At 38.4% G+C, this 22,344-nt stretch overlaps 2 protein-coding genes across 2 annotated transcripts in view; one reads left to right on the top strand and one right to left on the bottom strand.

Annotated features, from left to right (window-relative positions):
* The window catches only part of LOC134729224 (uncharacterized), a 386,592-nt gene extending 383,469 nt beyond the window's left edge, over positions 1-3,123 (bottom strand). The window contains exons 1-3 of the mRNA XM_063597284.1: positions 3,055-3,123; positions 1,546-1,709; positions 989-1,372 (exon numbers count right to left, since the gene is read on the bottom strand). Coding sequence (XP_063453354.1) covers positions 989-1,372; positions 1,546-1,709; positions 3,055-3,123 — 617 coding nt within the window. The remainder of the gene's footprint in view (positions 1-988; positions 1,373-1,545; positions 1,710-3,054) is intronic.
* On the top strand, positions 593-20,042 carry DSEL (dermatan sulfate epimerase like). The gene is made up of 2 exons (XM_003827283.7): positions 593-1,377; positions 2,238-20,042. Exon 2 carries the CDS (start codon positions 3,122-3,124, stop codon positions 6,758-6,760), a length of 3,639 nt encoding a protein of 1,212 aa, XP_003827331.3. The 5' UTR covers positions 593-1,377; positions 2,238-3,121; the 3' UTR covers positions 6,761-20,042.
* The last annotated feature ends 2,302 nt before the right edge of the window (positions 20,043-22,344 follow it).

Here is a 22,344-nt window from a genome sequence, read left to right as displayed (position 1 = left end):
TTTACATTTGAGGTCAGAGCTTGGGTTGGCTTATGCCAAAGTGTCATCTCAGCTATCTGTGAGAAGCTCCATATGTGGAGTGCAACAGGAGTCCCAGCCTGCCTAGGATTTCCACGCCCTGGCACTGCACTCACATGTCGTAGTAGCCGGGGCACACTGCCTTCTCCTGTCTGCATGTAGGTCTTTACCGAATACCAGGTCCCATTTTTAAATAAGAGGCTCCTTCTACTTGTTTGTCCCATGCTTCCCCTATTTATACTGCCTGAGAAATTGTTTTCCATCAGTAAAGCTGATTAGTCTTTTCTGTTTTCCCTTGATCTTTGTTAGCATCTGGGCTACAGAAGTTGTCCTCCTATATTAATCTGGGTATTTCGGTTTTGCTTTTCCAAAGGACAGCAAGCTCAGCCAGGCTGCCTCTCAGTTCCAAGGGAGTGCTCATTCCCTCCTTCCCCAGCCCTTGCTCTTTCCGAAAGGATGATTTCTGTCGTCCCAGGGCTTATCCCCTCCCACTCCAGCTCCTCCCATCATTTGAGTCAATCCCACAGCCCCCACTATGGCTCTATTATATAGTTGTCGTCCTCCCATAACCAAAAGGTTTTAACGCCAGCCTGGCAGCGTCTTTAGACTCTCGCACTCCCAAACTGTCCCCTCCTCCAGCTCGACTCCTCCGGGAGCGCGCGGCCACCGCTGCAAGCCCAGAACACAAACGCCCAGAGCTTCTCCGCTTAGAAACCCGGGGCGCTTGGCCCCGCCTCACCTGCTTTCGGCCCCGCCCCGCCCGCCGCCGGCCTGCTCACGGCTCCTCCCGTCCTCCCCGAAGCCCCGCCTCTGACCCCGCCCTGTCCTGTCTCCGTCCCGCCCCACGCCCGCCAGCCAGCGTCGCTGTCTCTCGCCTTCCCTGAGGCCCCGCCTTCAGCCCCTCCTTCAACCCCGCCCCGTCCTGCCTCCGCCCCGCCCCCGCTTGCCGGCCCGCGTCGCCGTCTCTCACCCTCCCCGGGCTGCGCGGCCGGAGCTGGCACAGAGGATCCTCGGTCGCGGCGACATCACCGCCTGGGGACGCGGGCGCTGCTCTGGATACGGCGCCACCGAGAGAACCCGCCGCCCGCGGGTCTCTGTCCTGCGGTCCGTGGTTGCCCCCACAAGCGTCCGGCGTTTCCTGAGGGCGGGCGTGTCCGGGCCGTGCGGGTCGCGGGGACCGAGCGCGGCTGAGGAGACCGAGCTGGGGCAGCGCCTGCCGTAGCGCGGGAGACGACGCGGGGGTCTTGCGGAGCCCCGCGGGAGCCTGGCCCGCCGTGCAGAGCAGTTTTCTGGAACTCTCCACCTCCGTCTCCCTTGGGGCCCAGTGCGGCGCCGAGCCCCCGTCGGGATCTGCCTGAGGTAAGCGGACTTGGTGGCTCACGGGTCTCTCGCCATCCTGCCTCACTCAGCCCCAGAGCGGGGAGCGGAGAATGGGGGCGGCAGGGTCGGAGGACGCCAGTGAAAAAATGCAACAGGCGGGGCGGATCAGGAAACTCCTAGCCTGAATGTTTCCTACAGAGGGGAGACTTGTCCAAGACTGAAACTTGCTTAGGTTCTTCCAGCCGCGGACGGGCACGGAGAGGCGTCTTTCGACACCGGGGTCCGAGCTCCCTCTGGCGGCTCCACCTGAGGACAGGGACTCGGCCACAGGTGAGCGCCGAGCGCGGAGCTACCGCCCCTCGGCTTGGCGCCTGGTCACGATTCGCGGTTACCCCGCCGAGAAAAGTGACTGGTCCGAGTAGTTCTCATTAGGAAGATACCTTCTGATCCCATGAACTCTAAACCTTCCCCCGGAATTTAAAAAAAAAAAAGATCTTTTCAACTTTTAGTTTTTTGTCCCTCGGTCCTTGGGAACAAGAAATAACAAGGATAGCAGGACTCATCTTTGTGTAAACTGCATTTGAATACAAACATTTTTTAAGTGACTGAAGCCACATTAGTGGCGTTGAACTATAGATATTGTCGGGAGAGTTCTATCTTGTATATTTTGTATTATTAGTTGCTTGTCTTCTGCTGACGGTCACTGGTTTCCAAATAAGTGCGTGTAAATGGGTAAGAAAAAAATCACTTGCCCTAGCTTAGGTTGCAGATAATATGAGATTTTACTGTGATTCTAAAATTTCTATTAAGTGATTGCAGAATGTTTAAGTCATCAGTTTATATTCATTCTCAGCATACCTGAAGCCTCAGAGAATTTTTATTTTGTCCCCCATCCCCAGAAAAGTGTCATGAAAAAAGAGCAGAAGAGAGACCTCACTGTTGCTGAAAGGGGAATTTTCTTTCCCCGTTGGCGGTTACTTCATGATCGGACGAGAAGTATCTAGGTGACTGAAGATATTACATTTTTATGTTTATACACATGAAGCTGATAAAAGAAGATGTGAACATGATTTCTCTTTGTCATAATAGGCTGATGAGTAAATAAGCCTGAAAAATATTTGAAATGAAGGCAAGAATTTTGAATTTTTAAAAACCAACTAAGACTTTGATCACTTGTTGAGGATGTTTCTCTCTCATAAATGAAAGAAAAATGTATTCACAAGACAAGAAGTATAAAAAGTTGAGAGGAATGACAACTGAGTCCACTCACTCGAAGAATGTCAGTACTTCATCATCTTCTTTGGGCAAACATACACAAATGCATCATACATGTGTGGTGAGCTTATCACCAGTGATGGTTTTCTGTGCTAGAAATGACTCTTAATTTGAATTTTGGAGTGCTTTTTCTCTTTTTTTACAATGTGTGTTCCAACTCTTTGTGTTAAATAGATTTAAGTAAAGGAGGTAAATGCTAAATTCATAGTGTTTTTTACCTGTATCACTTCCCTGTGTATTATGGAAAAATTAGAGATTTTAACGTTATTCAAAGTTTTACTGGAAGCAAAACTGTGCCAGGGACAGAGATATACAATTTAAGTTTTCTCTTTTTGGCAACTGCACTTGCTTAAAATGTACTGAATGTCAGCTGGATTTCACAGCATATCAGATTTACAGTCTTTGTCTTATCAAGGCCTTTACTGTATGTTTTATACTAACCAGATGGGAAACACATTGAGCATCATATCTGACATGTATGCCTAAGTGAGGAGCTCCCCCATGGATCATGGCGTTAATGTTTACAGGACATTTACTATTCTTAGCATTATTAATGTTTGCTTTCTCTACTTTTGAGGAATCTGTGAGCAATTATTCCGAATGGGCAGTTTTCACAGATGATATAGATCAGTTTAAAACACAGAAAGTGCAAGATTTCAGACCCAACCAAAAGCTGAAGAAAAGTATGCTTCATCCAAGTTTATATTTTGATGCTGGAGAAATCCAAGCAATGAGACAAAAGTCTCGCACAAGCCATTTGCATCTTTTTAGAGCTATCAGAAGTGCAGTGACAGTTATGCTGTCCAACCCAACATACTACCTACCTCCACCAAAGCATGCTGATTTTGCTGCCAAGTGGAATGAAATTTATGGTAACAATCTGCCTCCTTTAGCATTGTACTGTTTGTTATGCCCAGAAGACAAAGTTGCCTTTGAATTTGTCTTGGAATATATGGACAGGATGGTTGGCTACAAAGACTGGCTAGTAGAGAATGCACCAGGAGATGAGGTTCCAATTGGCCATTCCTTAACAGGTTTTGCCACTGCCTTTGACTTTTTATATAACTTATTAGATAATCATCGAAGACAAAAATACCTGGAAAAAATATGGGTTATTACTGAGGAAATGTACGAGTATTCCAAGGTCCGCTCGTGGGGCAAACAGCTTCTCCATAACCACCAAGCCACTAATATGATAGCATTACTCACAGGGGCCTTGGTGACTGGAGTAGATAAAGGATCTAAAGCAAATATATGGAAACAGGCTGTAGTGGATGTCATGGAAAAGACAATGTTTCTATTGAATCATATTGTTGATGGTTCTTTGGATGAAGGTGTGGCCTATGGAAGCTACACAGCTAAATCCGTCACACAGTATGTTTTTCTGGCCCAGCGCCATTTTAATATCAACAACTTGGATAATAACTGGTTAAAGATGCACTTTTGGTTCTATTATGCCACCCTTTTACCTGGCTTCCAAAGAACTGTGGGTATAGCAGATTCCAATTATAATTGGTTTTATGGTCCAGAAAGCCAGCTAGTTTTCTTGGATAAGTTCATCTTAAAGAATGGAGCTGGAAATTGGTTAGCTCAGCAAATTAGAAAGCACCGACCTAAAGATGGACCGATGGTTCCTTCAACTGCCCAAAGGTGGAGTACTCTTCACACTGAATACATCTGGTATGATCCCCAGCTCACACCACAGCCACCTGCTGATTATGGTACTGCAAAAATACACACATTCCCTAACTGGGGTGTGGTTACTTATGGGGCTGGGTTGCCAAACACACAGACCAACACCTTTGTGTCTTTTAAATCTGGGAAGCTGGGGGGACGAGCTGTGTATGACATAGTTCATTTTCAGCCATATTCCTGGATTGATGGGTGGAGAAGTTTTAACCCAGGACATGAGCATCCAGATCAGAACTCATTTACTTTTGCCCCCAATGGACAAGTATTTGTTTCTGAAGCTCTCTATGGACCCAAGTTGAGCCACCTTAACAATGTATTGGTGTTTGCTCCATCACCCTCAAGCCAGTGTAATAAGCCCTGGGAAGGTCAACTGGGAGAATGTGCGCAGTGGCTTAAGTGGACTGGCGAGGAGGTTGGTGATGCAGCTGGGGAAATAATCACTGCCTCTCAACATGGGGAAATGGTATTTGTGAGTGGGGAAGCCGTGTCTGCTTATTCTTCAGCAATGAGACTGAAAAGTGTATATCGTGCTTTGCTTCTCTTAAATTCCCAAACTCTGCTAGTTGTTGATCATATTGAGAGGCAAGAAGATTCCCCAATAAATTCTGTCAGTGCCTTCTTTCATAATTTGGATATTGATTTTAAATATATCCCATATAAGTTTATGAATAGGTATAATGGTGCCATGATGGATGTGTGGGATGCACATTACAAAATGTTTTGGTTTGATCATCATGGCAATAGTCCCATGGCCAGTATACAGGAAGCAGAGCAAGCTGCTGAATTTAAAAAACGATGGACTCAATTTGTTAATGTTACTTTTCAGATGGAATCCACAATCACAAGAATTGCATATGTCTTTTATGGGCCATATATCAATGTCTCCAGCTGCAGATTTATTGATAGTTCCAATCCTGGACTTCAGATTTCTCTCAATGTCAATAATACTGAACATGTTGTTTCTATTGTAACTGATTACCATAACCTGAAGACAAGATTCAATTATCTGGGATTCGGTGGCTTTGCCAGTGTGGCTGATCAAGGCCAAATAACCCGATTTGGTTTGGGCACTCAAGCAATAGTAAAGCCTGTAAGACATGATAGGATTATTTTCCCCTTTGGATTTAAATTTAATATAGCAGTTGGATTAATTTTGTGCATTAGCTTGGTGATTTTAACTTTCCAATGGCGTTTTTACCTTTCTTTTAGAAAACTAATGCGATGGATATTAATACTTGTTATTGCCTTGTGGTTTATTGAGCTTTTGGATGTGTGGAGCACTTGTAGTCAGCCCATTTGTGCAAAATGGACAAGGACAGAGGCTGAGGGAAGCAAGAAGTCTTTGTCTTCTGAAGGGCACCACATGGATCTTCCTGATGTTGTCATTACCTCACTTCCTGGTTCAGGAGCTGAAATTCTCAAACAACTTTTTTTCAACAGTAGTGATTTTCTCTACATCAGGGTTCCTACAGCCTACATTGATATTCCTGAAACTGAGTTGGAAATCGACTCATTTGTAGATGCTTGTGAATGGAAGGTGTCAGATATCCGCAGTGGGCATTTTCGTTTACTCCGAGGCTGGTTGCAGTCTTTAGTCCAGGACACAAAATTACATTTGCAAAACATCCATCTGCATGAACCCAATAGGGGTAAACTGGCCCAATATTTTGCAATGAATAAGGACAAAAAAAGAAAATTTAAAAGGAGAGAGTCTTTGCCAGAACAAAGAAGTCAAATGAAAGGCGCCTTTGATAGAGATGCTGAATATATTAGGGCTTTGAGGAGACACCTGGTTTACTACCCAAGTGCACGTCCTGTGCTCAGTTTAAGCAGTGGAAGCTGGACGTTAAAGCTTCATTTTTTTCAGGAAGTTTTAGGAGCTTCGATGAGGGCATTGTACATAGTAAGAGACCCTCGGGCATGGATTTATTCAATGTTGTACAATAGTAAACCAAGTCTTTATTCTTTGAAGAATGTACCAGAGCATTTAGCAAAATTGTTTAAAATAGAGGGAGGTAAAGGCAAATGTAACTTAAATTCGGGTTATGCTTTCGAGTATGAACCATTGAGGAAAGAATTATCAAAATCCAAATCAAATGCAGTGTCCCTCTTGTCTCACTTGTGGCTAGCAAATACAGCAGCAGCCTTGAGAATAAATACAGATTTGCTGCCTACTAGCTACCAGCTGGTCAAGTTTGAAGATATTGTGCATTTTCCTCAGAAAACTACTGAAAGGATTTTTGCCTTTCTTGGAATTCCTTTGTCTCCTGCTAGTTTAAACCAAATATTGTTTGCCACCTCTACAAACCTTTTTTACCTTCCCTATGAAGGGGAAATATCACCAACTAATACTAATGTTTGGAAACAGAACTTGCCTAGAGATGAAATTAAACTAATTGAAAACATCTGCTGGACTCTGATGGATCGCCTAGGATATCCAAAGTTTATGGACTAAATGCTGCAGGTCAGCAGAAATTTGCACTAATAATACTTACCAACCCACTTTGTGGATATGAATCAGAAGAGTTTGTTTATTCTTTAGTGTGTGTGTGCGTGCACGCGTGTATGTGTGTTCAGTGTTATTTGCACAGAGAGATTGTTTTAAAAAATGGCACCATATTTGGCCTAGCAGGATTTATTTTTATGTCATCACCTCCCTTGCCTTTGTTTCTGAAAATTTTGTCTGCTAAAATGTTTCTGCTACAGAGTGGTAGATGAAGTTATATCATGGGGTCAGGGGAGATGGGAAAATTTTAAAAGTTTTTATCTAACTCCCCTTCATCTGTAACTGTGCTAATCTATCTAGAGACCTCAAACACTGCTAAAGGCCTTGCAATTGCTGCTTTACCCACGCATCTCTTGCTTTCAAGATGGACTACAAAAGTTCCTTATCCTTTTGAAAAGGTCTTCTGACACACTTATCTTGCACAAAGAAAAAAAATTTCTTTTACTGTGTTTAATGTTCAGTGATATCACTGAGGAAATGGTGAAAGCTCCTATCAGAACTATAGGATTTCTTCTGGGAAATACAGATGGAAATACAGAATGAATATGTTTTTTTGAGGTCAGAAACTGACTTTAAAAGCCTCCTTGAAGTTTTTTACTTAGAAATATAAGGAATAAGTCTTTGAACAATCTGGGTGGCAAGGGCTGGTAGATTATTTTAGACATGATTGTCTGTTTAAAACTCTCCTTTCACTTTTTATCCTCCCTGAAGCTACAGCTGTTCGCCATCACATCACTCCCATCCTATCCTTTCTGTCACTGTCAAGCAAAACAATCAGTAGTTACTAATTGCTGAACTCTCAATATTGTGGGGCATTTTCCCCCCAGTTGATTAATTTTGCATTAAAGACTGACACAGACTTAGAATCAAATTTATTTTTCTGGAATTAACACTCTGTGACTCAAAGTAGTGCCACTGCAGTGTCTTTTTAAACTGGAAACAGAATTGGAAAACTGCCTGACTTATCTTGCATCCCTTTGAATGAGTTTACAGACTGCCAGTGTCTGCAAAAGTTGAAAGCAAATGGGAGATGATGTCAGAGGCATCTGTTTCCTTTACCATCTGCATCTTATTATAAATGTAGTCGTCATAAAGTGTGGTTTATTTTATTTTGGTAGGCTCTGAAATCAAAATGCTATGCCATTATAAGCCAGTGGAGTAATTACAATGTATTGGATGAAAACATAAGGCAGTGTGGAGACTTGATGAAAATCTCTGTACAGATTGCAGTCTTCTTCCTGATGTTTCAAACTGTGGTTCCCCCAAGCTCTCTAACACTTGGGAGTCTGTCATTCTGACCTAGATAAAAGTGGTTCTTTCTCAGTAGTTGTTATTATGTCAAGATGTGCCTCCAGAGTGATAAAGCTGTGGATATGTTACATTCCAGCTAAACCTAACTTGGCTGTCATTTTTCTTCCACTATACTGTGAGTGGAGACTGCCCCCACTCCCCAACATATTCCTTCTCATATCTCTCATGATTGTCCCTCTGTAATTTCAAAATGAATGAAATTCATGTGAATGTAGGTTGAGAGGGCACTGAAGACCTGAATCTACACTAGTAATCTCAAGAAAGATTATTCATTCTATCTCAGAGTTACCGGCAAGCATATAAAATGCTACTTGGATGATATCTACATGAATATTGCATGCTACATGGGTGATAACACTATTTCCATTATTGGGCAGAATCTCAGTGTTTACTTTCAATTCCTAGGATATGTGATCGTGAATCAGATCACATATAAAAAGTCTGGATTGTCAGTAGTATTAGATCTGATCAAGGTAGGAATTACAATTGCATGCAGGTAGCAAGCAAGAAAGCAGAAACTACTGTTCCCTTTATTTTAACATTGTACAGACAATACAGAAATGTACCTGTTGGCGGCCGGGTGCAGTGGCTCACGCCTGTAATCCCAGCACTTCGGGAGGCTGAGGCGGGTGGATCACGAGGTCAGGAGATCAAGACCATCCTGGCTAACACGGTGAAACCCCGTCTCTACTAAAAAAAGTACAAAAAATTAGCCGGGCGTGGTGGCGGGCACCTGTAGCCCCAGCTACGCGGGAGGCTGAGGCAGGAGAATGGCATGAACCTGGGAGGCAGAGCTTGCAGTGAGTGGAGATGCGCCACTGCACTCCAGCCTGGGCGACAGAGCGAGACTCCGCCTCAAAAAAAAAAAAAAAGAAAAGAAAAAGAAAAAGAAATGTACCTGTTGGCAGGAGAAGGCCAGATGGAGTATGTGGAGTAATAGGGAAAGAAGAGTTACAGAAAATGAAAAAGAAAATGAGTTACATTGAGAATGAATATGGGAACATGTCATTGATAGCAAAAGAAAGGTACAGGCTTACGAAAATGATCTTTACAATGTATCCCAGCTTTCACCCCCACATGGCAATACAGAGTTGTATTTACTTGTTTCTGTACTCACCTACTCCCACCCCAAGGGAAAATTTTAGACATGAACCCTACTGTTTAGTTATTCTAAAATAGAAAGTTTGCTGGAGAAAGCGTCTACTCACAGATTGTTCTGTAAGGAATGTTATGTATGGGTGAGCGGGTGACACATCCATTGGATATGTATGCATGTGATGGTGCCTGAGACCCCTGCCTTAGAAACTGAATTCCTAAGGGGATTGACTCTCCCAGCACATTCCCAGGTCCTGCACCCTTAGGGTGATCTAGGAAAATTTTAAATAGCTTCTACTCTTATTTTTGTTCTTTGAAATAATTAAAAGAGGGATTATCACTATCTGATACTTCTGAAAGAAACACTTACAAAATTTCTTATCTGTAACATCCGTCTTTTTGTACATTAACTTCCCCAAACATAGGCCTAATTGAGATAATTGCTTTTATTACAATAATAGGATTGAAATTTTAAAATTTTGAAAGGACTTATTAATTTTGCTGACAAAAGTGAAGTAACAAATATAATGATAATTGGCTTTTTAAATTTTCAAACAACATAGATTTACTCAAGATGAAATAAAAAGGCCATATTCAGAGTTTAATTTAATGAAAACTCAGAGGAAATAGGAAAATCTGCTCAGGAGAAAGAACCTAAATCTGCATAGATTTAGTTTGTAGAATTTAATTTAAAATTTAAATTTTAACAAAGTGATGACACAACAATATGTACGTTTAGGTGTGGACACCACAATTTTAGACATTTGATTGTCCTTTTACATAGAGAATAACTAATAAAGCCTGACAAGAATGGGACAATCCTTCCTTGTATCAAAATTCCCAGGTCTTGCTACATTGCCCTCTGCAAATGTATTCAAAGAAGAACCTCCTCCACCACTTACTTTTGGTTGGCATATTTGTTCAGCAACGATTTCTGTACATCACCAAGTATCTTTGGCATTCTTGGTATACAAAGTATATCACAATTTTAAGTGAGTAAATATTAATGATAATTTTTGAATTGCTTTGTTTGGCTTGATTAACTTTGATCAGAAATAGAAACGTTTTCATTTGTTGATTTAGGAAAAAGCATAAATAGAATGCAGTATAACACCACTTCCAAAGGTAAGGATACCTAACATTCTTTTTTTTTTGAGATGGAGTCTCACTCTGTCGCCCAGGCTGGAGTGCAGTGGTCTCATCTCGGCTCACTGCAACCTCCGCCTCCCGGGCTCAAGCGATTCTCCTACGTCAGCCTCCTGAATAGCTGGGATTACAGGTGCACGCCACCATGCTTGGCTCATTTTTGTATTTTTAGTAGTGACAGCGTTTCACCACATTGGTCAGGCTGGTCTCGATCTCTTGACCTCGTGATCTGCCCACCTGGGCCTCCCAAAATGCTGGGATTACAGGCATGAGCCACCACACCTGGCAAGGGTACCTGACATTCTAAGATATCAAGACACTTAATATGTGGGCTATTAGCTGCTTATTTAAATGTTGATCAAATTGTCTGATATATCTGATTAATCATGATTTCACTTCATTTGGGAAGAAAAATTATCCATATCATTTTTAAAGACGCAAATGACTTTGGATTTTTGCATAGAGTACAATAGACACTTCAAACAATAGATTCTAACATTCTCTGAAACACTTGAGATGTTCGAGCTACCATTTACATGGGTTATTTATATTTAGTCTAAGTAACACATACATGTTTAATTGATTCTGTTTTCATGGATAGATTCAACTAAGTCTTCCAAGCAATTGGTTTTTTGTTCGTCGTCGTTTTTCCTTCATACATTATCTAGTTATGCAGCACTGGAAACAGATTGAAGATCATAAACCAGTTTTATCAGACCTATATGTAATAAGACTCCTGTTAATACAAAAATAAAAAGCTAAAAGCAACTTGTCTATGATTGGGATAATTTTATCATACCCCTTTTCCCTAGGTCTTTGAGTAATGCTATTAAGATTTTGTATGGAGCTGAGGAACCAGCAGTTGGAAAATGCAGGACAAGTTGAATACCGATACCCAAACCCAGAATTTTAGCAACTGAACTTGGTCCTTCTCCACCTCCCCCAACCCCTGACTCTCGAGTCTCTGTTCCCCTAACTTAATTCCAGGTCCTGACTGCAACTTTCTAAATGGCAAGGATGTACCTGTATCAAGAATCTGTATTCTACATCTGCCCCTCCTGCTACTGGTAAGATCTTCATTCAGGCATGATATCACTAAAAGAAGAAACTTCTTGCAAGTTATTTGAGGTATACATCACTAAAGTGATGTACAAGGTTAGCACATTGAAGATGCTTTTTTTTTTTTTAATAGAAGGGATTTAACACTACTTCCAGAGGTAAGGTTCCCTAAGATATCAAGACAATTAATATGTGGGCTGTTTACTGCCTGTTTAAATGTTGACTGAATTGTCAATAATTGGTTTACTTTGGATAAGGATCTGTCATGAATTAATCACTTAATATGTGCTGCACATTGAATCATAAGGTTTTTGTGTATCATTACAATCCTCACAACAACTCTCTCAAGTAGTTATTTTACATATATGTTTGAAACTCAAGTGATTTGTCCAAAGCAAATCAGCTGATAAGTGGTTTGACCAAGATTTAGGCACATGTTTTTTCAGTTCTAAAGTTTTTTGAAGGAATTTTGAATGGACTTATAATTCATTATTTATTTGCCTATTCACCACACTTTTGTTACTTTTGAATCAACGGGTACTTTTGAATAAAAGGAACAATCAGTGTATCTACTGTCAAGGTACTGATTAGCATAAAGGAAGAACATAAAAATCATTTGACTATGAATATGCTCAGTGAGGAATTGGCAATCTCTCTAGAGACTTTGAAACTCTTAGGAATTCATCAGGAAGAGAAAGAGTGAGAGGAGGGGCATGCAAGGTAGTGATTACCACCCAAGGAAAAGCCCCAAGAAGTGGTAGCTGTTCTATAGTAGACATGGCTTATTTATTTCTGAAACAGCATGGTTATGAGGAAAAAGAAGAAACTTCTTGCAAGTTACTTGAGGTATACATCACTAAAGTGATGCACAAGGTTAGCACATTGAAGATGCTTTTTTTTTTTTTTCTTTTAATAGAAGGGAATATAACACTACTTCCAGAGGTAAGGTTCCCTAACATTCTAACATATCAATTAACTAGGGGGAATTATGATAGGTAAATTTGAGTAGCGATCACCACTAGGTTTTGAGTATATACTTCTCACAGCACATCCCATCAATCTTCTAAGAGAGATTCTGGGTTATCCATAAGTGCAAATAGAATAAAACCACTGAAACTCACTCTTGCCATTCCCATTCACTCAACTACCCCAAGTTTGGTTTGTATTTGAATATCAAGGAATGCCCTGGAGAGAGAGAGAGAAAAAAAGGCCTGAGTGTGGTCTGACTGGCCTGTGTGTAGACCATTGCTAGTAATGGCAGTAAGATGGACAACTCAGTGTATTTGATTCAGGCTCTGTCAGGCTTTTCTTTTCCTTCTCTCCCCCTCCCTGAGAACCTCCAGATCTAAAGTTCCAGGCACAGCTCTCAATCCTGGGAATGCAATGGTGAACAAAGTATACATGGGCTCTACCTCCATGAAGCTGACAGTTTAGAGGGAACTAAAAAGAAACATTCTTTTTCCACTTTTCACAAATTTCCCAGCATAAAGGAGGCTATACCAAGTAGAAGCGAATGCTGTGAATTCTGTGACTAACAGTTGATCAAATACATTCAAATAGAGTTTGTTTTAGGGGAAAAACAACAATCTGTTGTTCTTTTCCCTGTCTTCTAAATAATGACAGAAAAAGGAAACAAAGGAGGGAGGAAAGGAGTGAAATGAGAAGAAAGGAGAAACCCTAAATCTGAACACAGCAAATAAAGTACTGAAGGAAAATCATTCCAATAACAATGGTGTGTTAATTATTGTATCAACTTTTTAAAAGACTGAAATATTAGGCAAGATGATACTTGGTAGAACAGAAAGATAAATTATAATCTAAGCCGATACTGTTTCACAGTACATGGCAATTGTTCTTTCTATTTTATACTATTTCTTTAAACGATTTCTGTATTGCTGACTCTTGAATGTAATTTTTCTTTCAACTGTATTAACACTGATGTTGAATTTCACCTAATGTCTCAGGTTTTCAAATGTCCTAGATAAGCCAGTGTCCTCTCATATATTGTGTTTTGCTCTGTTTCTGACCTCGGGATATATAGATTATTCTTTATGGTTTAAAGAGGGAAATATTCATGGTCATGCAACATCTTTAATGCTCCTTGTTTCTCTTTTTGGAAGTCAATTTGGCTCCTATTACTGGCACTTTTCTCATTTGCTAAATGAGAAACATAAACTTTTCAATCCTTGCATTAAAATCTGACACCCCTTGATGAACAATAAGTTTATTTTTACTTTGTTCATTGCACGATGCAAATAATGCTCCAAACCCTTGTACTATACTGAAAAATTAATGCCAAGTTTTATTGATTTTTGTTTTTTTTTTTTGTTTTAATGATATGTTCATTCCTTCACTCTGTTCCAAAAGATTACTTTTTCTCTAGATTTGTTTACATTGCTTGCAACTTTAAAATATGGTTATTTTAACTTTATGGACCATTTTAATTTGATGCTTTAATGCAATATTTCACTTAACATTGAAGGGAGATTTATACGTATAAAAACACAGTACAACCAAGAAATGATGAAATTGCTTTGAGGGGATACACATTAAAATATAAGTTCATACAAAGGATATAGCTACTACAAGTTAACCCCACATAAACAAAACAGAAGGTCTTTACTGTTATTTTTAAACATTAATCTGGGCACCCTGGCTAGTTCAGTGCTAACTGGAGCACAACATGCTTACAGTTGGCTTATGTACACCAACTAACTTCTGATTATCTCTCTAGATTTACCGAAGTAAACTGAAATGTACACATATCCAGTTGTTATTTTGACTGTTTCCTAACAGTAATTATAAAACTATCTAAAATATCCTATTGTTGAACACATGAATAAAAAGATACATGCTTGTATACACACACACAAACTTAAAATTTCATTACCTTAAGAGGCATAAGGTTTTCTCTGTACAAGCAGCAGGTTGTACTGGTGGGTTTTTCACAAGCTTTGTTTTTACCTTTCCCCCATTTTCATCCTTAATTTGAAGGGGGACATTACCGTTGAAAATGTAATAGACACAACAAGTTTATATTTAATAATGATCTTTGGAATTAGAAATAAGTACAAATCCCCTAGTCGGTATCTACTAGTTCTGAGGTCTTATGCAAATTTCTTAATTTTAAATCTTCATTTTTCTATCAGTAAACTCCCTCAAAGTTGGCGCAAGGATTTTCAAAAAGTATGTAAATTAATTATAGTAATTATTTCCTCTTTGTGACCATCTCCAATATTCTTGTCTTAATTATGAGAGAAAGAGAGAGAGGCAGCAGAGGTATATTTACTTTTATTCTCTTACAGTATATGCCCAAAGAGAAAAACCAATATAAAATGTGATGCATCTGTTTTTAAGTGAGAAAATATTAAAAATAATTTCAAATAATTTGGACATATATAGTTAAGATATGTAGATATCTATACTAATCAGCCACCTATTTTAGTACTTACCGTATTGAGTTGCACAAACTTGTAAAATAAAAATTACACAATATTATTTAGAAATGATTAATATGATTTAGAAATACTGCTTTTTTAAGCTTCATATTTCAGTAAACAAATTTGATTCAGCCTTTCACTTCACCTTCAATATCTTCATTTCCAGAGCCATATTTTGTCTTTTTCCAAAGTATACTTATTTCTGAGATTTATTGAGATACAAACATTTCTGAATTCAAGTTTGATGCTGTCATTCAGTTTTATTCCATGTCACAAGAGCTTTTTTTTTTTTTTTTCTTTTCTTCTTGGAGACAGAGTCCTGTCACCCAGGCTGGAGTGCCGTGGCACAATATTGGCTCGCTGCAACCTCCGCCTCCCGGGTTCAAGCGATTCTTGTGCCTCAGCCTCTGGAGTAGCTGAGATTATAGGCACCCACCACCACATCAAGCTGATTTTTTTGTATTTTTAGTAGAGACAGGGTTTTGCCATATTGGCCAGACTGGTCTTGAACTCCTGATCTCAGGTAATCTGCCCCGTCATCTTCCTAAAGTGCTAGGATTATAGTCATGAGCCACCCTGCCCGGCCACAGGTGCCATTTGCATAACATTAAGCATAACTGCATTCGTACCTTCATTTGATAGGCATATATTTGTGATTGTCTACATTATTGTATTTTTTCCATTTCAATTTTTTCTAGTTAAGTATACATAAACTCAGCTTGTTTTAGAAATTACATTTACTCCACTGACTATGATAGAATAAATGGAAACCAGTTGGAGGAAGTGTATTCAAATTACATATAAATGTATATGTATATATTACCTTAACACCATACATAACAGAGGATTATATCAATATAAAACTATTAAGTACCTAGAATGAACTTTTCTGTTAATTCACAGGCTATTCACACATATCTTTTGAGTAGCAGTAAAATTCTACAGTATCTCATCTTTTGGTTGGTGCTTTGTAGGTTTGGATGCTTTCTTTTTCATGGCTTATATGTTGGGACCAAGGAGCAAATTCCAGAGGCTCCAGTCAGAAACTCCACCTTTCAGTGAGGAGAGTGGGAGAGTGTGCACCTCTGAAGTAGGACTGAGTGTCATAGTACTATGCTAGAGGGGCACATACCCTCAATAGCGAGTCAGCCCTTGTGTGTGATTGTTTATTATTGGATATTGTTGCCACATCCTTGCATTAGTTGTCTCTAGGCAGTTATATACCACTATTGTGTTGATTCTTTTATATACGAGCTTTATTGCCCCTCTCTGTTGAACTGTAGGTATTTGGATATGCAAAATAGATTGCACTAATATGTTGACAATGAAAAAATGCATTGACCCTAGCTGGGAATTTGGAAGCCCTCCCCTATGGTATTGATACGTTGTTGTGGCCACAACTGGGATTTAGATTTAGAATTCATATACTCACACATTCTACAAAATGTTATGAAACATATGTAATATGAAAGATAGTAATAAAATGGACATGAGTGTACACACCAACCACTGTAAGAAATATGCAGTTAATATTAGTAGTTAAGCCCTCCATCTGACCTGCCATTTTCACATTGTCTGCTCCCATCAACCATCCCAGAGGTAACTTCTGTCCTGGATTTTGTGTTTATCATTTCCTTGTTCTTCTTTATAGCTCCACCATATATAGCTCTATCTTCATCAACATACTGTATGATTTTGCATGTTTGTAAATTGTATTTTAATACTAACTGTATTAGTCAGGGTTCTCCAGAGGCACAAAACGAATAAGATAAGGTTGTTAGGGAGAATTGGTTTATAGGATTACAAGGGGAAGTTCCAGAGTAGGTCGTCTGCCAGCTGGGGAAAGAGAAGCTGGTAGCACTGCTCAGTCCAATTCCAAAAGCCTCAAAACCAGGGAAGCCAACAGTGCAGCATTCAGTCTGAGACTGAAGGCCCGAGACCCCCTGACATGCTGCTGGTTCAAGTCCAAATGCTAAAGAACCTGGAGTCTGATGTCTGAGGTCAGGAGGAGAGGAAGCCAAGTATGTGGCACAGCAGGAAAAGAAAGAGAGCAAGCCAACTCAGCCAGCAACCTGTCTATCCCAGTTCTGCTGCCTGCTTTGTTCTAGCCTTGCTGGCAGCCTATTAGATGGTGTTCACCCCCACATTGAAGGTGGGTTTTCCTCTCCCAGTCCATTGCCTCAAATGCCAGTCTCCTCTGCCAATACCCTCACAGACACACCCAGGAACAATGCTTCATCAGCCATCTAGGAATCCCTCAGTCTAGTCAGGTTGACACCTAATACTAACTGTCACAGTAACACATTGTACCATTAGTATCCAACTTGCTTTTATTTTTTTGCTCAAAATTTTGTCTAATGTGATGTTTGTAGGTGGAGATCACATATTTTCACCATGGTAGTGATTCATTATATGAATATGCCATTGTAGGAACATGCCATACCTTATCTTTTAGCTGCTTGATAGATTTTAGGGATATTTCTAGTTTTTGCAAATTCAAGTAATTTTTAGTTAAAATTCTTAAGTATGTTCCATAAAGTACATGTGAGGAATTTAGTTTTTTTGTTGGTTTGTTTGTACTAAGAACCTTCCCTCCCACACCCACTTAATCTTCCTTTTTAGCGTATATATCTAGAGCTGAAAGGTTCTGGATTAATATGATCTGTACATCCTCAACTATTATAGACAATGCCAAATTATTTTTCAGATTGTCTGTATAAATTAACACCAATATAGAAGAGTTTCTGTGCTAGATTTTCTTCTGCACTTGACATTTACAGAATTTTTAATATTTCCGTGTCTGGTGGGATAAAAGAATGTCACCTTATGGTTTTCATTTACATTTCTCTGACTACTAATGACTTAGAACTTATAAACACAAGTGTGTGTGCACATGTACACATATACCCACCCACCCATCCAAACCCACACACCCACCCAAACTCACACATATAGCCTTTATTTTTGCCATGTGTGTTTCTTTTCTGGAATGAAATTGGGGTCATTTCTTTTATCCCTTTTTCTATTCAGTTATTTTTTATTGACTCACTAAAGTTTACTATATATTATGAATACTAATCCTATTTTGTTTATATGTATTGTGAATAACTTTTTGGCTTATGTTTTCTTGATTTTTGTATAATGACCATTGTGATAGCTTTAGATATACAGGTGTTCTTAATTTGAAAGTAATCACACATGTCAGTGTTTTCTTTTATTATGTGTACTGTTTTTGCATCTTACTAAAATTTTTTCCCCAAGATGTTGGCCCTAAAAATGTTCTCCTATATTTTCTCCTAAGCATTTTTTAAAATTATTTATTGCTGCCTAACAATATTACCAGAAACCTAGTGGCTTGAAACAACATGCATTGATTATCCCACAGTTTCTGTAGGTCAGGAGTCAACCATGACTTAGTTGGGTACTCTGCTTTAGGGTGTTTCACAAAGCTGCAATTAAGTTTCTGGCTAGGGCTGCAATCTCATCTGAGACTCAACTGGGGAAGCATGTGCTTCCAAGCTCACATGATTGTTGGCAGGATTCAGTACCTTATAGATTGTTGGACCTAAAGCTTCAGTACTTTTCTGGTTGTTACCTGGGGTCCGCCTTTAGTAGCTTCCATGTGGACCTCTCCGTATAGCAGCTTGCTTCATTAAAGCCAGGAAGACAGTCAATAGAGAAACTCTGCCAACAATGTAGCATAAATTATGAAAGTGACACCCATCATAGTTGCTGCATTCTAATGGTTGAAAGCACGTCAGAGGTCCCATCCATACTCAGAAGGAAGGGGCTACACGAAGGCATAAGTACCAGGAGATGGGGATAATTTGGGGGTCATATTACAGTCCATCTGCCACAGATTTTGTCTTTCATATATAAGTATTTAATCTACTTTATATTAATTGTTGTCGCTATTCTGACTTTTATTTGGTATGAATAACCTATTGTCCTAAACTAAAAAGATTGAATAATCATGTTTTTTTGTTTGTTTTTTTTCTCCACTAACCTTCAATGCCATCTCTACCAAATATCAAGTCTCTGTATTTTGTAGGAGGCTACTTTGGGCTTTCTCTTCTATTCCACTGGCAAATTTGATTACATCAATGACAATACCACACTGTCTTTATTACTACAGTCTTATTGTTAGCCTTGAAATCTGGCAAGATGAGTCTTTATTTTCTTTCTCATTGTTGTCTTGGATTTTCTTAAGACTTTGTTCTTACATATGCATTTTAGAATTAGTTTGCACATTTACTCAAAACAAACAAAGAACAATGCATTTTAATTTTAAATGCATTGTATCAGTTTTGGGAGAGTTGACATCTTTACATTAATTAGTCCCTATTCATGGGCATGGTATGCGTCTCCTTTTATTTAATACTTGGTAGTCCTTTGGTAGATTTAAGTCAGAGCACTTTATATATTGTTATTACCGTGGATTATATTTATTGTTAATTATATGTTCTAACTCTTCCTAGTATACAGAAAATACAGTTTATTTTTGTGTATTTATATTGTTTCAGGGACCTTATTAAATCTTCTTCCTAATTCAACAATTTGCCTGTAAACTCTTTGGAGATATTTATGTATATGGTTTGGTAACATGTAATTACTAAGAATTATATTTTCTTTCTAATTTTATAACTTTTTAATATTCTTACTGCATTTGTTAGGACCCCCTGTGAAATACTGAATAGATATGGTAATACCTGTAATGGGTATTGTGCTATTTATAATGTTAATGGAGTGCTTCTAACATTTCACTACTTTCCAAAATGGACATTGTATGTATTTCATAGGTTCACCTTATCAGGACGTGATATTACCTTCTATTCTTAGTTCAATAAGTGACATCTTATCATGAATGCATGATGAAATTTATTGAATGTTTTTCCTCCATCTTATGAATATTCTCATGTGTTTCTTGCCTCTATCTGTTAATGTAATGCATTTTGTGAAAGTCTTTTCTTATTTGAGATTGAATTCAACTTGGTTTGCTATGATAAAATGAGCCTGGGAATGATTCATTATGTTTGTATAGTTTGCTGAATTTTCTTTGTTAATAATTAGTTTAAGATGTTTACATCAACAATTGTAATTGTGATTTGCCTGTAATCATCTTTTCTCATATTGTACTTGCCTAATTTTGAAGTCGACATTATACTTGTCACATAAAATAAGTTGGAAGTCTTTCATTTTTATGTTCTTTAGAAGAGTTTGCATAAGATCGAAATGATTTAATGCTAGAATGTTCGTTAGAACCTATCTGTAAAGCCGTCTGACCATTGTATTTTCTTTGTGGGGAGCTTTTTAACAATGCGTAAAATTGTATTTTGTGCTTATAGACTTATTCTATTTAGCTCATATAGTTATTTTGTAAGTCTGTTTTGGCAAGTTGTGGTTTTAAGAATTTGTCTTTTTGGTCTCATTCTGTTACATAGGCTGCATTGCATGGCGTGACCTTGACCGCCTGGGCACAAGCAATCTCCCACCTCACCCTCCCAAATAACTGGAACTACTGCTGCACACCACCGCACCTAGCTAGTTTTTTTTTTTTTTTTTTTTTAATTATTTTTGTAGAGATGGAGTCTTACTCTATTGCCCAGTCTGTGTCCTTTTTTTTTCACATTTATTGACCCAAGTTTACTCAAAATGCATATTCTGTTGCCTCTCTATTCACCCCCTACATATTTTTTCTATCCTTAATATTGAGCATGTGTGCTTTATTTCCTTTTATTACTTAATTGGAGTTTCCCTTTTATAATATGTCTTTTTGAAGATTAATTTTTAGTTTTACTTTGTTTCTAACTTCTATTTTATGTACATTTGCTGTTGCATTAACTTTGGCTTCTGATTTTACCTATTTCCTTCATTCTATTTTATTTTTCTCTAATTTGCATTCGATGGTGTGTTTTGTATCTTCTTTAATGAGATATATGATCCATTTTTTTTTTTTGTCAGATTCCTGCCAAAACCCACCAGGAGTAAGCTGGATTTATTGCTTCTTTTAGTGAGAGAGATTTAAGAAGTGTGGCTTTTCTCTGGATTAGCTGCTCTTAGGAAGTGGTAGTAGTTCTATGATTGGGTATCTGAATAAATCTTATCTAGAAGGAGACATGAATACAGAGAGGCTAAAGCGGTAATTGATGAAAAAGTAGCCATTGCTTATATTAACCGGGAGTTTCTCTGGATTAGCTGCTCTTAGGAAGTGGTAGTAGTTCTATGATTGGGTATCTGAATAAATCTTATCTAGAAGGAGACATGAATACAGAGAGGCTAAAGCGGTAATTGATGAAAAAGTAGCCATTGCTTATATTAACCGGGAGACAGGAATGTGCACTATTTTGTGGTTTAGAAAATGTTTATACTTTTTCTGTATTCAAACATGATTATGGAGTAGTGTCGTTTTTGTCTTGATCACTGAGGTGACAGAGTGGCTTTGTTCTGTGAAATGTTCATGTTCAACAAGAGGATATTGGGCCTGGCTGATGGTGACAGGCCAGCTCCTCAATGTCAGGAGGTAATTTTTTTTCATTCTCATTTTTAAATTATTATTATTTTTTACTATACTAATTTAAGTCTATTAATTTATTTTTTAAACTCTATTGCTTATATTCCACACATTTTGATATGTAGTTTATTCATTAACCCTTCTAAATGTTTTCTGACTTCCAGTGAAACTCATGGTTGAGTTATTCTTAAATTTATACAGCACTATTTATCTCTTGTTATTACTTTTTATCTTCAGTATGTTGGAACTTTGTTTAGTATTAGTTTGAGATGTAATTTTTCATTTTGATATTACCAAACATTTTGTGGCCTGATGTTTTTAATATACATACTGTAAATAGAAGATAGCTGGATTTTACTGATATTCTAACAATCACTGTCTTTTATCTGGAGTGTTTATATCCATGTGATTATTAATATGCATGGATTTATTTATAATTAGCATGTACTTTCTGTCTATATCTCTTTTAACTATTAATATATTCCTTTTCAACTTACTTCTGTTTTGAATTATTTTGAGATGATTAATGCCTCCCTTCCTTTTACTAGAAGCAATGCATCCTATTTCTATTATTTCAGGGCTTATTAGAGAAAAATGAAAAGTGATTATTACTCTTTTATACAACCACTATTTGTATATTTATTCATATGTTTATGTTTTTCTTTCTGTACCATCATACTGCTCAAGCCTTTATTCTGTGCTCATTTTTTTCTGCCTTAGGTGCATCTTTAATATTTTCTCAATTTTTGTTTGCCTAAAATGTCTTTTTATGACATTCATTCTTGCATCGTAAGTTGGCTGTACATACAGTCCTAGGTTTACAGCATTTTGAATATATTATTCTACTTACCTCTTTTTACTACTTCTGTTTTCTCAATGAAATAGAAAGCAGAATCAACAGATGAGAAAAAAGATGGGGAAATAAGTCTTGGAGGCTGGATAAGAGAAAAGGAGGTATAAAAATAGGCATC

This window comes from Pan paniscus, chromosome 17, assembly GCF_029289425.2.
Source record: "Pan paniscus chromosome 17, NHGRI_mPanPan1-v2.0_pri, whole genome shotgun sequence".
Taxonomy (NCBI): domain Eukaryota; kingdom Metazoa; phylum Chordata; class Mammalia; order Primates; family Hominidae; genus Pan; species Pan paniscus.
The sequence above is the reverse complement of the archived record's forward strand: the minus strand, read 5'-3'. Positions and strand labels throughout refer to the sequence as shown.